Source organism: Carlito syrichta, unplaced genomic scaffold (assembly GCF_000164805.1).
Source record: "Carlito syrichta isolate Samal-C Ts95f unplaced genomic scaffold, Tarsius_syrichta-2.0.1 Scaffold302297, whole genome shotgun sequence".
Lineage (NCBI taxonomy): Eukaryota > Metazoa > Chordata > Mammalia > Primates > Tarsiidae > Carlito > Carlito syrichta.
Genome location: NW_007246393.1, coordinates 1 through 15,609, shown reverse-complemented (window position 1 = coordinate 15,609; position 15,609 = coordinate 1). Strand labels below are relative to the sequence as shown.

General features: G+C 55.5%; 1 protein-coding gene across 1 annotated transcript in view; it reads left to right on the top strand.

The window, feature by feature from the left end:
- The window catches only part of KIAA0556 (KIAA0556 ortholog), a 135,906-nt gene extending 120,455 nt beyond the window's left edge, over positions 1 to 15,451 (top strand). Inside the window, exons 18-23 of the mRNA XM_008056238.2 lie at positions 4,898 to 5,075; positions 9,499 to 9,664; positions 11,435 to 11,589; positions 12,977 to 13,041; positions 13,943 to 14,053; positions 15,345 to 15,451. Of these exons, the coding sequence (XP_008054429.2) occupies positions 4,898 to 5,075; positions 9,499 to 9,664; positions 11,435 to 11,589; positions 12,977 to 13,041; positions 13,943 to 14,053; positions 15,345 to 15,451 (782 nt within the window). The remainder of the gene's footprint in view (positions 1 to 4,897; positions 5,076 to 9,498; positions 9,665 to 11,434; positions 11,590 to 12,976; positions 13,042 to 13,942; positions 14,054 to 15,344) is intronic.
- Positions 15,452 to 15,609: the final 158 nt, after the last annotated feature.

Sequence of the window (15,609 nt, the reverse complement as noted above, 5' to 3'; positions counted from 1 at the left end):
TGATCAGGTACATGACCAGAAAACTGGAACAGAGCCACACTTGCTGTTTGGGGGTCAGTGGTCAGTACCAGAAGGAGGAATTCAGTTATGTGACTCTGATTTCATCTCAGCATTGCTGTCCTTAAGGCAGAAAATATGAAGGAAGGTTAGGTGTGTGTCTTGATTTGATTTTTTTAATCTGATAGAGAGGATACCTCATAAGTTATTCCAGCATGTGTGATGCATGTATACTACATATAGTCTACAATATACCTTCATAGGTTTGGGGTAGACACATTTTGACTTCAATTTTAAATTTGCAAATGTTTAATTTTATGAAGTTGATCAGGGTACTATATTTCTTAAATTTCATCCAAGATATAAAACTTATAATACCCATATTTTAGGCTGTTTTGAGGACAAATGCTAAAGATTATAGAAAAGGGCAGTGGGGGGGGGGGGTGTGTCTGTTTGGGGTCACGTGCCCATCCTTCAGCCAATCACTGTGACTCTCCATGGGGTGGGGGAAGAGGGGAGAGGGATGGAACCACAGACGGGCCAGGCCTGGGTGAGGGGCCAGCCGCACTGCAGGCTGTGTGGACTGAGCCCAGGGTGGTTCTCCAGAGGGGTGGGAGTGCTGTGACCAGCAGAAGGAAGCCGGTGGGGATGCTGGCCGGGCAGGGGCGTCGCTGTCCCCTTGATTCGTAGGTGTCCCCAGAGGTCTGTCTGTGAACGCCTTTCCTGCTGATCTGTCCCTGGCCTTTCTCAGAGAAGCTATTTCCATGTCTTTGGGAATTTTGCCCTGGAACGGCGCTCAGAGACCTTTTGCTGCAAGGAAAGTGCCATTGCCCGGCTCCTCTCGGCAGGGAGGCAGAAGAGCCCCTCCACCGAGCGCCTTCTGCATGTTTCGAGGCCTGTGACTTCTGCATCTCCGCTCCAACCTTTGGCTACTGCCTCAGGGTTTTCAAGCTCTCCGCCTGCCCGCTAGCATGTACACACAGAGAAAGCTTTAATAACGTGGCCCTGGGGAACGCGTGGGGGCTGGCAAATCCGGCCAGCCCTATTAATGTTTTGAAAGGGATCCATGACTTGCTAATTTGCAGATGACACTAATGTTGGAAGTTTTGCAAATATCAGCAGTGATGAATAAGAGGGGAGCTGAGAGGGCTGAAACAGGGGAGAGAAATAACAAAATTAATTTCCATGTGTATAAATGCTAATTGATACCCCAGAGGAAAATGAATATGGAACGTTGGGTATTCGCTCGAAAAGGGGAGTAATCGCTTTCGGAGCGGTCCCAAATTAGATGGAGTCGTGGTGCGGCTTGCCAGGCAGACAAAGAGACTGCAGGCTCGGGAGCACCTCGGCTGCCATCTCTTCTGCTGTCACGGAGGGAGGTGGCGTTTCTCCCCCAGGATCCCACTCCCCCAAATCCGCTTCCTCCTCCACCTGGAGGCCTTCCCCATCTCAGGAAGGGCACCCACGGCCACTGCGTCACCCCGGCCACACACTTCTGTGTCCCTCCCTTCTGTACCCAGGCCACTGAGAATCCTGGCAGTGCTGACCTGTCAGACCCTGAGTCTGTCACTTCTCCCCCACCACCCTCGTGCAGGATGTCAGGATTGCGTCAGCCTCCTCCTGGTCTCCCCGTAGAGTCCTGTTGAGGGAGCCTTCTAGAAAAGGTGCGATCAGATCACGCCACTCCCCTGCTAAAAAGGTCACCTGCCAGCAGCTGCCATTGCAAGAAGGAAAATCCAAGCCTCATGATGTGACCTCATTTCCGCCTAACTTTCTTGTCCTATTTTCTGCTTGGCCACTTGGTTCCAGCTATGGGTCACATTTGTTCTCCTCTCAGCCTAGAATGTTTTTTCTGAAATGCAAAGCCTGGCTGGCTCCTCCTCAACACTGAGGTCTCAGTGCCGATGCCCCCTTCTCAGGGAGGCCCTCCCTGACCACCTCTGTGCCTACTCAGTTATGCCCTGTCCTGCTGCTATTTTTTTTGTTGCTGTTCTAGTATTTGTCACTCTGGAACTGTAGTATCTATGTATTTGTTATGTGTTTATGGACAGCCTTTGCTAGATTGTATGCTCCTTGAGTTCAGAGGTTTTGCTGTGTTCTTTATCCTGGCAGCTCCAGTGCAAAAAACAGGGTCTGGCACATAGTAGATGGTCGATAAATACTCGCTTACCATTGATTATGAGTGTGGTGGAACCCAATACTTTTATTTTGCTTCCTTTATTTGCAGATATCTTTGAGTACCTACTTTTCCGTCAATGAGGTATTTATATTTTTTATAAAAACCTTCATTGAACATCTGTCAAGCACTGTTCCAGGCTCTGGGGACACAGCAATAAACAAAACCAAGAGGCCTGGCCTCCGGGAGCTTCCGTCTTAGTGGGGAAGACTGATTAAAACAAATAAGCAAATAAATGTAGAATATATTGTCAGGCAGCACTAAACACTGTCAACAAAAAGTCAGGCAGGTGAGGGTGTAGAGCAATGGGAATGGGCTATCTGAGTTCAGGTTTTTAGGGGAGACTTCTCAAGAGATGACTTTTTTTTTTTAGTTGGGGGTCTCTGTCACCCAGGCTGGAGTGCAGTGACGTCATCACCACTCTCCACAACCTCAACCTCCTGGGCTCAGGTGATCCTTCCACCTCAGTCTCCCAAGTAGCTGGGGCTACAGGTGCATGCCACCATGCCTGGCTAATATTTTTGCAGAGACGAGGTCTCACTGTGTTGCCTGGGCTGGTCTTGAACTTCTGGCTCAAGCAATCTTCCCCCATTAGATGCCCAAAGTGCTGGGATGACAGGTGTGAATGACCATGCCCAGCCTGCTTTTTGGGTTTTTTAATTAATTTTTAAAAATTTCAATAGCTTTAGGGGGTATAAGTGTTTTTTGGTTGCATGGATGAACTGTATCAGTGATGAAATCTGGGATTCTAATGCCCCCGTCACCTGAATAGTGTATGTTGTACCCGATAGGGAATTTTTCATCTCTCCTCCCCTCCCAGCCTCCGCCCTCTGAGTCTCCAATGTCCATTATCTAGTCTGTGTGCCTTTGCAGATTCACAGCTTAGCTCCCACTGACAGGAAATGGCATTTGAGCATAGACCCCTGATGGCAAGGAGTGTATCAGTTTGCGTTTGCTGCTGGACAGACCAACCCCAAATTTAGTTTTAACACAGCCACCGTTTAGTCATGACTGGGTCATAATTCAGTGGCTTGGCTGGGCAGTTCTTCTCACTTGAGCCGGCTTGGTTGCCTCCTCCAGGGCTGCTCATGTGTCTGATCAGCTGGCAGGTGGACAGCAGTGGCTGAGTGAGCTAGGACGTGTTCACCCGCAGGTCCTGCAGCTGGGGACTGTTGGCCACAGAGACGGGCGGCTGGGTGAGCAGGGCTGCTTCACATGGTGCTTCAAGCCCCAGGTGTAGAGAGAGGACCAGCCCCAACAGACGCGCTTTCGCATCACGATTGCCTCTGCCCCATGGTTCAAAGCAAGTCACGTGGCCCAGAGTCGGCTAGAGAAGCAGACTCTCCTCAGGGTGGGATCAGTGGCAAAGCCACACTGCGGAGGGGCAGGGGCACGGGGATGGGAGGAAACCGCAGCTGTCTTGCTCAGGGCTGATGCTGTGAGGAGCTGACGTGCTTGGTACCCTGCTGGTCTTCTTCCTCTGCCCCGAGGTGCTCAGCGCTACCTTGACCCCGGGAAGGGAAAGCTCTGCAGGCTGGGTTACAGGTGGTCTGTCTGTTGGAGAATGACAGGGGCATAGGAGAGGACGCCGCACTCCAGGGGGTTAGGTGACTCAGCCCCCTTCTAGCCACGAAGCTTTCAGTCTCGGGCTTCCAGTGCCTCGTCAAGCTGCCTTGGGGGCGGGGGGACAGGTGACACCCAGGCCTGTTCCTGCCAGCTTTGCCGTGCTGGCGTTCCATCAGCCCAGAAGGGTGCTGAGTGACAGGTCCTCCAAGGTAGAAGGGTCCATTGGGCTGGTCCTGCTCTACCAGGAGACATTAAGGAGAGAGAAGTTCCAGCCGCTAGCTGGCAGGGCGGGCCAGGAGATGCATCTGGTATGCGCACTCCTCGGGGCAGATATGTGACTCACCTGGGCTGTTTTGCCCCAGGGCCCCAGAAGGTCACTGCTGAGGGGTCTGTGATGGGGCCCGGGTAGGCGCAGAGGCAGAAGGATGGAGGCGTCACCACAGGTTCCTTCCTTTACCCAAGCCTTATGATAGGAGCCCATTTGCATAACCTGTCAGTTTCCCACGCTAGGGCTGACTGATGCCGCTGCCTCCGTTTAGTTACTTGCTTAATCATTCCATCTGTGCTGAGCTCCCACTGTGTGCTAGGCAGGCTCTGGGGACACAAGGGATGGGGTTTCTCCCTCTGGGAGTTCCCCATCTGGCCGGGCAGATGAATACTTGCCAAATGATCACACAATTACTGCAGTGACCAGGGCTTGGAAGAGGCAAGGTAGGGCTACCAAGGGAGGTTTAACCTGGTCAAAGAAGTCAGGAGGGCTTCCCTGAGAAAGGGGGCTGAGACCTGAAGGCTGAGCACAAGTTAACCAGGCCCTGTAGTTCCAGTGGGCAGGAACAGCCTGTGCAAAGGCCCCGTGGTGGGAGAGAGGAATAGAGACATGGTGCACCGTGAGGCTGGAGATGTGGGTAGAAGTCAGATGGGGAAGGCCTTGTTGGGCTGACAGTATGGGAAGCCACAGGGGCAGCCAGTGATCCGATGGGTGGAGGTATGTAGGTTTCAACATTCGTCCCTTTAGCCAGTAGAGAAGACCCAGCCTCAAATCACTTCTGTCTAGGTTCAGGTTAATAGAATGTGGAGGCTGGATCTCGTTCCTCTTCCCCTCTCCATCTTAGCCTCCAGGGCCTCCCATGCTCACGGGCCGCTTTTTCCCTATCCCAGACCTTCAGCTGAATTTCACTGCCTCCTGGGGGGACCTGCACTACCTGGGACTCACCGGCCTGGAGGTGGTGGGCAAGGACGGCCAGGCTCTGCCCATCCACCTGCACCAGATCGCCGCCTCCCCCAGAGACCTCAATGACCTCCCCGAGTGCACCGACGACTCCCGGACTCTGGACAAGTAAGTGTCTGTAAGAGGCTTAACGGGCCAGGCACTTTGGAGGGTGAGGTGGGAAGATTGCTTGGGCCCAAAAGTTTGAGACCAGCCTGGGCAACATAATGAGACCTCATCTCTACAAAAATAAAAATAAAAAATTAGCTGGGCGTGGTGGCACGTGCCTGTAGTCTCAGCTACTTGGGAGGCTGAGATGGAAGGATCGCCTGAGTCCAGGAGGTTGAGGCTGCGGTGAGCCATGATCATGCCACTGCACTCCAGTCTGGGCCACAGAGTGAGACTCCAACTGAATAAATAAAAGAAGCAGCAGCAGCATACTTTTCATGACCACAGGGCTTCGGAGACCCTGTTCTGCATCTTAGAGGTCACACATAAGCATCAAATAGCATCTCATATGTCACCTCCCCCTTGATCATGTGATCAAGGGAAACCCAGGCTCAGGAGGGGGAGGGGTCCTCTCAGGGCCACACTGCTGAAAGCAGCAGGCAGCGGTCAAAGGCAGTCTCATGCTTCCAGACACAGCTGAGGCTTGTGTCCACCGCACCGTGTCTAGCACGGTGCCTCGCACTCAGGGCTGCTCTGCAATGACACATGAGTGTACCGGCCTCCCGGGGTTGCAGGCTCCCTCTCCCCTCCCGAGGCTAGAGGCTGGAGGTGATGGCTGAGGAAGTCTCCGTGGGCGGCTGCGGCTGCACTCTCCCCTGCACTTGTCAGATTTCATAAACCAAGGTCAGATCAAGTCAATCAGGGATAAGCCTCGCACAGATCCACCGGGACCCTGTAACCCAAAGGCTGGCACTCAGCTGCCTCGCTCTGGACAGCTGTAGGGTCTGGGTGCTGCCTGGAGTGTGAGCGAAAGGAGTCTTGGGGAGTCAGAGGAATGGGAGTTCAAATCCCACCCCTGCCCATGGCAGCTGTTAAGTTTCTTAACCTCTTCTTGATAACAGTAATGATAAATTATCACTGATATGACATATCGCTGATAGTAATCGATACTGTGTGTATGATACATAACTGATAATAGCTGATCATGTCACTGCATTGTTTGAGCACTTATTAAGTGCCAGGCACTAGGCTATGCTAAGCAGGTTACAGATGTTTGTCCACTGCAGCCTCAGATAGCCCTGTGAGAAAAGTAGAGTTATCACCCAGTTTCGCTGATGGAGAAACAGATACAGAAGGTAGAAACTGGCCAAGGCCGGGCATGGTGGCACATGCCTGCAGTCCCAGCTACTCAGGAGCCTGAGGCACGAGGATTGCCTGAGCCCAGGAGGTCGAGGCTGTGGGGAGCCATGGTCATGCTACTGCACTCCAGCCTGGGTGGCAAAGTGAGACCCTGACTCAAAAATAAAATGAAGCACAAAAATAAAAACTGACCAAAAGGCCTCTTAGACTGGTGACCTGGCCCTTGTGATCTGAATGCAAGCCTGTGGGATCCCAACATCCGTATCATCAGCCACCCAGCTACGCTGTCTTGGTTATGCCTGCCTTGGTCTCCTTGTCAGCAGAAGGGGGGTGTCATTCCCATGACGGGGGGTTGGGAGGAGGCTGTCCCATGGCAGCCACACCCTGGGCCCTTGGCTTGGCCCCAGTGGTCCGGAGTCGGTGAGGCCCCTCCTCCTACTTCCTCCAAGGTGGCCCTGAGACATGGCCCTCACCCCTGCTGCTGTGGGCTGCTCGTGGGCCGCTGTGTCCCGGCAGGTCGCCCTTCTGAGTCGTCAGGTTGGAGCCCGTGGACCTGGCTCCCAGCCACCCGAAAAGCGATCGGCACGCAGCCCCACTTGTCATCCGTACCACCTGCCTTGGCAGCAAACCCCAGGCTGATAGCATTTCATCTCTAAATACGCCGGCATATACCTCTAACAACGAGAACTTTAAACTCCTTAGATTCCTTAGATGACCTGAACTTTAAACTCCTTAGAGTCCTTAGATGACCTGACATCCAGCAGGCTCACAGGCCCCTCTTTGATAGTTTGTGCACTTGAATTGAGAGCCAGATAAGCTCCATGCACTGTGATTGGCTGATGTGTCTTAGGCCTCTGGGCTCCTCTGTCTTTTTCCTGTTCGTCATCTATTGAAGAAAACAGGTTTTTTGCCTTGTGGAGTCTGGATTTTACCGGCTGCATCTCTTTGGTAGTGTGTGGCCTGTCCTCGGTCCCCTGAATTTCTGGTCATTATTAATTAGATCTAGAGGCCTGATTAGGCTGAAGTTTAGCTGTCAGGGCTGGATGGCCGTGTGGATGTCGCTTGTGTGTGGCCATCAGGACACGTGTAGCATCTGGTTCTCAAGCTCCTTGTGTCGTTGGCAGCCAGTTAAGCTCAGACTAGGTCCACCAATTCATTAGGAGTTATGAAACAATGATTGTATAGTCCTGACATTCTGTTTTTTCATTTATATGCTGAAAGCACTGTGTTAAAGAGAGAATTTCCCCGAGGATTTGGTCACTCTGTGATACAATTCAAGCAGGAAAGGCATCTAAGTGCCTGACTCTTCCCAGTCCCCACTTCTTTTTTCAGTTTTCAAAAGAACAAACTGTTTCTCTGCATCCTCTAAAGAATGTGTCTGTTTGCTTTTGAGTGCTATTATAAACCCACGGATTTCAACAGACAGCACTGTGCTTGAGGCATTTCAGCCACTGCAGTGTTCCTTATTGGTGGGACCCTTACAGGTGCTCATATCTTCTCCTCCCCCCCCCGGCCTCTGGGAGCTCCTGAGGCCTCTTAAAGACATTGTCTCTCTTCCCTTCCAATGCGAGGGCATGTTTTGGGCTCGTCTCGTATGTTTCTTGCCCCAGACCTGGAGTCAGCCATTTCTCCCAGAAGTCCTGGTTTTCTTCTGGTGGGAAATGATATTTAGAGACCATAATCCAGCCACCAGGGATGCTGATTGCACTGGGCCTGTCACAGTTTCTGGGAATTCATTGAGGTACTCCTGAGGGCGTCTAGAGGGACCCCTGCCTGGTCAGCCGCATGAGCCTCGGCACTTCTCTCTGCCCGGAGGATTAGGCAGCAGTTTTGTTCTGGAGGCGGCCCCGTTTCCAGTACAGAGAGATAATCACTTCTGGAAGGAAACATAAGATTCTCTAGTGGCGGCCCTCAGTCAGCTTAGTCCTGCAAACATTCCAGTGCTGAATTGCTGAATTACGTCAGTTTTAAGATACCAGCAAGTATGAGACACGCCATCCATCAATTTAATAACAGCCTTTTAGAGGGAAAAGAAACATTACCTCCTCGGAATGAACACTTAGGTTGTAAGATTTATTCCAAATCCAAGCCTTGAGAATGCAAAAGGAAAAACAAAGTTTATTTTAAACTCTAGGAAGCCTGGCACAGCCCGAGTCTCTCTCAGTACGGCAGCCTCAGGGCATCGGGAGTCCAGGTGTGGGGTGGGTGGGCGCTCGGGAAGGTGGGGTAGAGGCAGGGGCTTGCTCAGGGCTGACAGTGGGCCCCCTCCCAGCCAGGCCTCTGGGCAGGCCAGGGCAGCCAGAGGCAGCGTGGTCCTTGAAACAGACACAATCAGAGTGGACGAGGATGAGGCGGGAGGCCCAAGCAGAGAACTGGAAGCTGACCAGGACAGGAGTGCAGTGGGCTGGGGGAACTGTGGCTGGGAAGAGCGTAAGGTGCTGGGGCTCCCTCCTGAGCGCAGGGGCTTCCCTGGGGTGCCCAGGCATGCGGTGACAGAGCACGGTCTGGCCAGATCACTGGCCCCCTTGAACTTGTCCCAAGCCAAGGGCTGGCGGTCACCTGCGGCTCTAGTACCTTCTCCCCAGCGCCGGAAGGAGGGCCGCATGCCTTGCCAGGTACGCTGGGCGTCCACACAGCCGTTCACAGAAAGCCTGGAAAACCGAGAAAAATATCCGCCTCCCAGATGTGCCTTTCCTGTCTGCACAGCCTCTCCGGCCCTTGTCCTCATTTCACAGCATCATAACCAGTGTCCCCGCAGTCCTGTGGCCTGCCTGGTCCTTGTGGCCATGGCATCCTCAGGACAGCCACGCTGGCCCCTGTGCACATGGACTTAACCGTTTCCCTGCTTCCGAGAACTTTTAGCTTATTTATTCAGCCAGTATAAATAACACTCTAATGAATATCTTGGTGCAGACAGCCTTTCCAACTTGTTGAATGAATGCTCCTTAGGGGGGAAAAAAATCCCAGAAATGAGATCCCTGGCTCGAAGGATCCCGAAAAGTGCCACATTTTCTCTTTTTGAAATCCTGGCGGTCGCTTCACGGCATCTTTAACAGCATAGGACATGTTTTTTCTTTTTACGAGCTGTGTCCGCTTTCCCAGATGAGAGATGACTCCTCGGTGTTGTTCTAATCGCCACACCTCCCCTGGGAAGCCTGAGGCGGGTGGGGGACGCCCGGGGAGGCGCGAAGTAGAGCCCGTGTGACCTCCGTGCCCACTGGGCACCTTGCCTCTGTTGGTGCAGGTTGATCGACGGTGCCAACATCACCACGGAAGACGAGCACATGTGGCTGATCCCCTTCTCTCCGGGCCTGGACCACGTGGTCACGATCCGTTTCGACAGAGCCGAGAGCATAGCAGGCCTTCGCTTCTGGAACTACAATAAATCTCCCGAGGACACCTACCGAGGGGTAAGCCGGGCACTGCAGCGCTCCGTCCACTGTCAGGGAAGCGGCGCCTTGATGAATGGTTGGTGTGGCTGCCGGAGAGGAGCATAAATCCTCCAGAACCTTCCAAATGGAGCCAGGAGGCATGTCCAGGGGGAGCGCGAGCTGCTGTTTCCTTCTGCAAGTAGCAGGCGCTGACCACCGAGCCCGGGTGGCCCCGCGAAGCAGCCGAGCCCTGCGTGTACCCATGCTGAGGCCCTTTGGGCAAATTGCAGTCTATCCAGTTGAGCTTCTGTGACCCAGATTCACCAGCTGGAAACGCTGGAGAGAGTTTCTGCCTCACAGTTTGGGCCCCAACGGCCTTGATGCCAGTGACCAGGGCCTGGGAGATAAAGGAGATGGCAGGATGGCACGTCCATGAGAACGAGCAGCGGACAGGGACCAGCTCTGCCTGGGGAGGTCAGGGATGCTTCCTGGAGGAGGTGTTGGCCCTGGAGGATGGCTGGGAGCTTCCCGGGCCTCTACTCTATTTCTGGATCCACCTTTGGGTGGCCCTGTCCGGGGCAGCCGCTCCAGGCTTGCATCCCACTAACTTTAAGCTCCGCAGAAGACAGAACTTCCAGGAGAGCCAGCCAAACCCCAGGGTCGCGCTGATTGTTCTAGTCGGCTCTGGGACTGGGTTGGGAATCAGCCCTGAGGAAGGCAGATAGAGAAATGTAGAGCGACAAGACCGGGTTCTGGTGACAGCCGTGCCTGAAGCCAGCCAGCCTGCCTGTCACAGGTGTATGTGTCCCACAAGTGACAGGCAGGGGCTGGAGGAATGGAGGGCCCTGGGGCACACAAGACCAGGGCGGGCCCCTCCTTCCTCCTCCTGCAAAAGCACCCCCTGCCTCTCCCTAAGGGAGAGCCCCCATGTGGCTGGCAGCTATGCCAGGCACTGGCTGAGAAGGGTAAGGCATCAGGAGAAACTGCTCCGAGCTCTGTCATCAGTCCCGCCTGTACCCGGCTGGTGGCTGGGCCACCTGCGTTCACCATTTGGGCTGTGAGATGCACCGGAGGACCCTGGTTGTCTGGCTAGAGAACTCCGGCTAGAACAGGGGCCATGTTGGCCCACGTCCACATGAATTCAGCAAGCTCTTAGTAAGCACCTATTGTGTTCCAGGCCCCGAGGCAGACAGGGAGACGGTCCAGCCGGGGCCTGCGCCATGAGAGACTTAGAAACCACTGAGGACACTGCTAGGCACACATGCCCAAAAGTACAGGCCCAGTGCAGTGAGGGGAAAGAGCAGGAGTCCCATCCTGTCCTAGGGAAGGGTCCCGGGGAGGCGCTGGCGAGCGAGCAGGGTGTTTTGGCCACTTTATGTTCACTCATGACTGTCCCCATTTGCCAGATGAGAAAACTGAGGAACAAGGAAGTTATGTAGCATACACTGCTCCTGGTGGTGGACTTCGGAGCACACGAGTCCTTGCCCTTGGCCAGCATGTCACACTGACTCAGGCCCCTGCGTTGGGGAGGTGGGTGGGGCCCTGGCCAAGTCACATGCCACCCTGAACCTCGGGGACCGGAGAACGTGTGAACGTGTCCACAGGGGCCTCGCCTGCCTTGTCCTCTGCTGTCGGCCCAGAGTCCCGCACAGCACCTGACAAGGAGCAGGGCTGACACTGGGAAGTGGACCCTGGCCAGGTGGCTCCGGCCTGGGAGACAGGCCAGGTTACGCTCCCCGTGGTGACGTTGCCCGCCACTCTGCTGCACGGCCCTCCTCCCTTCAGGCGCACTGCCTCTCTGTTTCCCAGGCCAAGATCGTCCACGTCTCCCTGGACGGCCTGCGCCTGTCCCCCCCAGAGGGCTTCCTCGTCCGGAAGGGGCCAGGCAACTGCCACTTCGACTTTGCGCAGGAGATCCTGTTTGTGGACCACCAGCAGGCCCGGCTGCCCGCGCCGGCCAGGAGGTGAGCGGGGCGGTGGCGCAGCCCTGGGCCCGGGCCCGCCAGCTTGGCGGGCGCTCTGAAGTGTGCACACCGCAGGGTTTGAAACTGTGATCAAACGTGCTGCTTTTCAACTTGGCCGTGTTCTAAAGCTCAGCCAAGCCTCTCAGGAAGCCAGTGAGCTGCTCACGTCCGGGGATGTTTGGGTTTCTCGCAGTCTGGAGTGCTTAAGGTTTTAAATGCCTCGTTGCGCTTCCTGCTGGGAAAAGAGGCAACCACCTGCCGCTGTTCCAGAAATGCCCACTGGCCACTTCGGGAAGGGCTCTCCTTCCCTTGTTTCTGTGTTCCTGATTTAGAAAGCCTCAGAGAAAAACAGAGCCTCATATTTCATGGATTCACTGGGATTTCTTGGCCCCGTCTCAGCTGCATTAAGTTCATAATGATTTGTAAATGCCACGTTAAGTTTACCCATTGAAGCCCCCGAGGTCCAAACGCCAGAGGCCAGAATCTCGAAGCAAAATGACTTTCCCTCCACTGTAGCGGGCACAGCTCCTCGGGCCGGGCACTGGGAGCCGTCAGGTAATTGTAGCCTGGCCCTTGAAATGGAGGAGAAACGGGCTGTGGCTGGAGGCCCCACCGTGGCCAGGGAGAGAGCCTGGTAGGGTGGACCACGGAGGAGACCGCTCTCTCCTCGGGGCCTGCCAACTGTTCTGCATTCGGGGAATTCCTTCCAGCTGCCATTTGAAATAAGGCGTATTATGCCCACTTTACAGAGAGGTGAGAGAGGCGGCCCTGGCTGCTGGGTCATGAAGCTGCAGGGCCCTCCACCTTCCAGCCACTCTCCTTCCCGCCCAGTCCTCTGGCTGCTCTCGGGGGCAAATGCCAACTGCTCAGCTCTTTCTCACCATTTGCTCCTCTGCATGGAAGGCTCAGCTCTGACACTTCCCACGGCTGCCTCCTCTGTGCAGCCCTCCCAGACCACCCCTGAGGTAGTCTGCCCCTCCAGTCCCTCTGCCCCTTCACCTTGTCCTGGGCACAGTGTGGACTGTCCTCATCCGTGGTGGCATAGAATGGGGGTGGCCAAGAGAACGGCAGCGGTGCTTGACAACCTCGGGTCACACCCCTGTGTCGCCACCTGCCAGCTGCATGGCCTTGAGGAAGTGGCTTCATTCTCTGTGTACATTCACAGCCCAGGGAAGTGAAAAGATCCGCCTTCCAGGGCGCCTGCCACCAGCTGTGGTGGTGATGGTCATCTAACAGGACTCCACGTGACAGGGCCCCGCCAGTCTTTTCCCACCTGCGTCCCAGGGCACGCTAAGCCGCCGTATTTCTCCAGTCGGCTGCCTGGGGATGCCTGGCCAGGGGCTCCGGGCCACGGGATCTCCTCAGGGTGCCGTCTGTGTGTTCTCAGGCTGGACAGGAAGAGCCCGGAGCGTGCGAGCATGGACTACGAGGCCCCGCTGATGCCCTGCGGCTGTATCCTTCCCTCCCGCCAGCAGGTCCTCGGGCCTGCGGGGTGCTGCTGGGTTGGGGGATCCTTGCTGTCCCGCCTCTGGCAGGCTGAGGCCACAAGAGGCGGCACCCAGGACTCCAGCTGGGAGGACTGGAGAGCAGACCCGGCCCTTCTCAGTGCATTGCCCGCATTAATGGAGTCCTTACCCAGCCCCATCGGGTGGACACTGCTAGCTCCCCCATTTCACAGCTGGGAAAACCGAGGCCAAGACTCCACAGCTGGGAAGCGGGGGACCCAGTGGGTGAACCCGGGCGGCCTGGCTCTCTGGCCGGCCGGCTCCCCGGAGGCACTGCCTCTGGCCATGCCCTGGCCTGGGAGCCTCCTGCCCTGCCTCTCCTGGGAGTGCGGGGAGTGAGCCGGGGACAGAGCCGAGGAAGTTGCACGTGTGGGACTTAGCAGTGGCAGGGCACCCCGCCTCTGCTCTGGCCCCTGGTGTTGTGAGGCCCACCCCGTCCCTCTTAATGAGCCCCCCACACTTGAGAGGGACAGAGGGGAGGCCAGGTACTCAGTTCTCGTCATTCTACAACCATGGAAACTGAGGCACAGGGCCCGCGGGTGGTCTGTTCAACACCACACGGTGAGCTTGTGTCGCAAATGCTTCCTGGTCCTGCCGACCCCCTGGAGAGCACCTTCTCGCCCTGTCTCTGGGAACCCTGTCTCCTGGGGCGGGAGAAAGGTTTTGCGTTCTTCACACACACAGTTTAGAGGACCCTGGATGCCACGTAGGTCTTGATAGGCTTTGGTCTCAGTGAGAGAAGAAGCATTTTCTCTTTGATCAATATGAGTGAGAGATCCCTCTTTTCTCCGGCACGGTTGTACTCTGTTCTCTGAAGCCCAGCCTCTCTTCCTGAACGCGTGTCCCAGTTATTTTCCAGTTCCAACTCCTGACCAGCTGGGGTGACCCCTACTACATTGGCCTCACCGGCCTGGAGCTCTACGACGAGCGGGGAGAAAAAATCCCCTTGTCGGAAAACAGTATCCTTTCTAGGACAGGAGGGCGCTGCGCCCTCATGGAAGGGAGGGTCGGGGGGCCGGGACAGGAGCGGAAGTCTTGAGTGTTGAAGGAAGTGTCCCTCTAGAAGCGTCCCTGCAGTCAGATGCTGACCCTTGAGGAGGGCACAGCGGGGCCTGGCTCCCAGGCACGCCTGCCAAGGCTTCAAGAGTGGCCGAGTGAACTGTGGACCCCCTCTCAGAGATCCACCGGCCTTTGGGAGTTGTAAAGGCTCTGACAAGGTCTCTAGGGAGAGACTTGTACTGCGTTCAATTCAATGTGTCTCAAATTTATTAACCGTGGAACCCTTGGCTCATGGTATGCCCTCACCAGAATTTGCCAACTGTTAGCCCAGTGCATTTTAAAATATTAAGTTAGTTGCTAGTATTCTTTTTTTGTTGTTTTTGAGTCTCACTCTGTTGCCCAGGCTGGAGGGCAGTAGCGTGCTCGTGACTACCACAGTCTCGACCTGCTGAGCTCAGGTGATCCTTTCGCCTCAGCCTTCCAAGTAGCTGGAACTACGGGCCATGCTACCATGCCCAGCTAATTTTTTGATTTGTTGTAGAGACGAGGTCCCACTATGTTGCCCAGACTGGTCTCGAACCTCTGGGCTTAGGCAATCCTCTTGCCTGGGCCTCCCAAAGTGCTGGGATTACAGGCTTGAGCCACCGCGCCTGGCCAGTTGCTAGTATTTTTTTTTCCTTTCTTGTTTTTATTAGTTTTATTTTAAGGATGTGGAATACAATTCAGGGTTATACAAACGTTCATTATGCAGGACCCTTGTTGATGAGGTGTGCCCCTCCCCTGGCAGTTTCCCACCACTGCCTGTTGCTAGTATTTTTAAAACCCAGGAGGTTTCACATGAAAACCTGCTTCTCTTGAGAAATTGGCAGCACGAGGCCTTAGTGATGGTCACTGGCCCTGGGCATCCACTGCCCTTTCCCTGAGTGCTCCCTGGCGGGGCTTGCTCAGCGCCAGGCACCGGGCCACGGCATCTGCCCTCACCACGAGCTTGTGAAGTGACTGCTGCCATCATCCGCATTTCACAGACAAGAAGCCCGAGGCACAGGGAGGTTGAGTAGCTTGCCTAAGGTCACACAGCCAGTGAGTCTGTCTCCAGACACCTGCTTCTGACCACGAGGCTCTCCTGCCTCTCTCTCACGAAACCTGCGGCCGCTGCAGCTCTGAGTCTGCAAACCCCGACCCGCCACAGTGAGGGACCCTCCGAGACTCCCCTGGTGTCTCTGGTCATTTCGTGATTCCTCGATGCCCAAGGCCCCGGAGGCTGTGCCAAGAGGGCTCCCGGGCCGCAGAGCCTCGCCTCAGTGAGCGGCTTGCAGGCCCATCTCGCGATGAGGAATCAGGCCCAGGATGCCACGTGACTCACCGCGCCCTCTGGTTCCGCAGATCCGGTTAGCGCCCATCAGCGGCCAGCAATCGCGGTCCGCTGCCCGCCCCCTGCCCCAGCCAGGGAGAACCCTGCCGTCGAGACCCCGCTCCCGGGAGCTCACAGAGCTCCCCTCCGCCCCAGGCCAGCGCA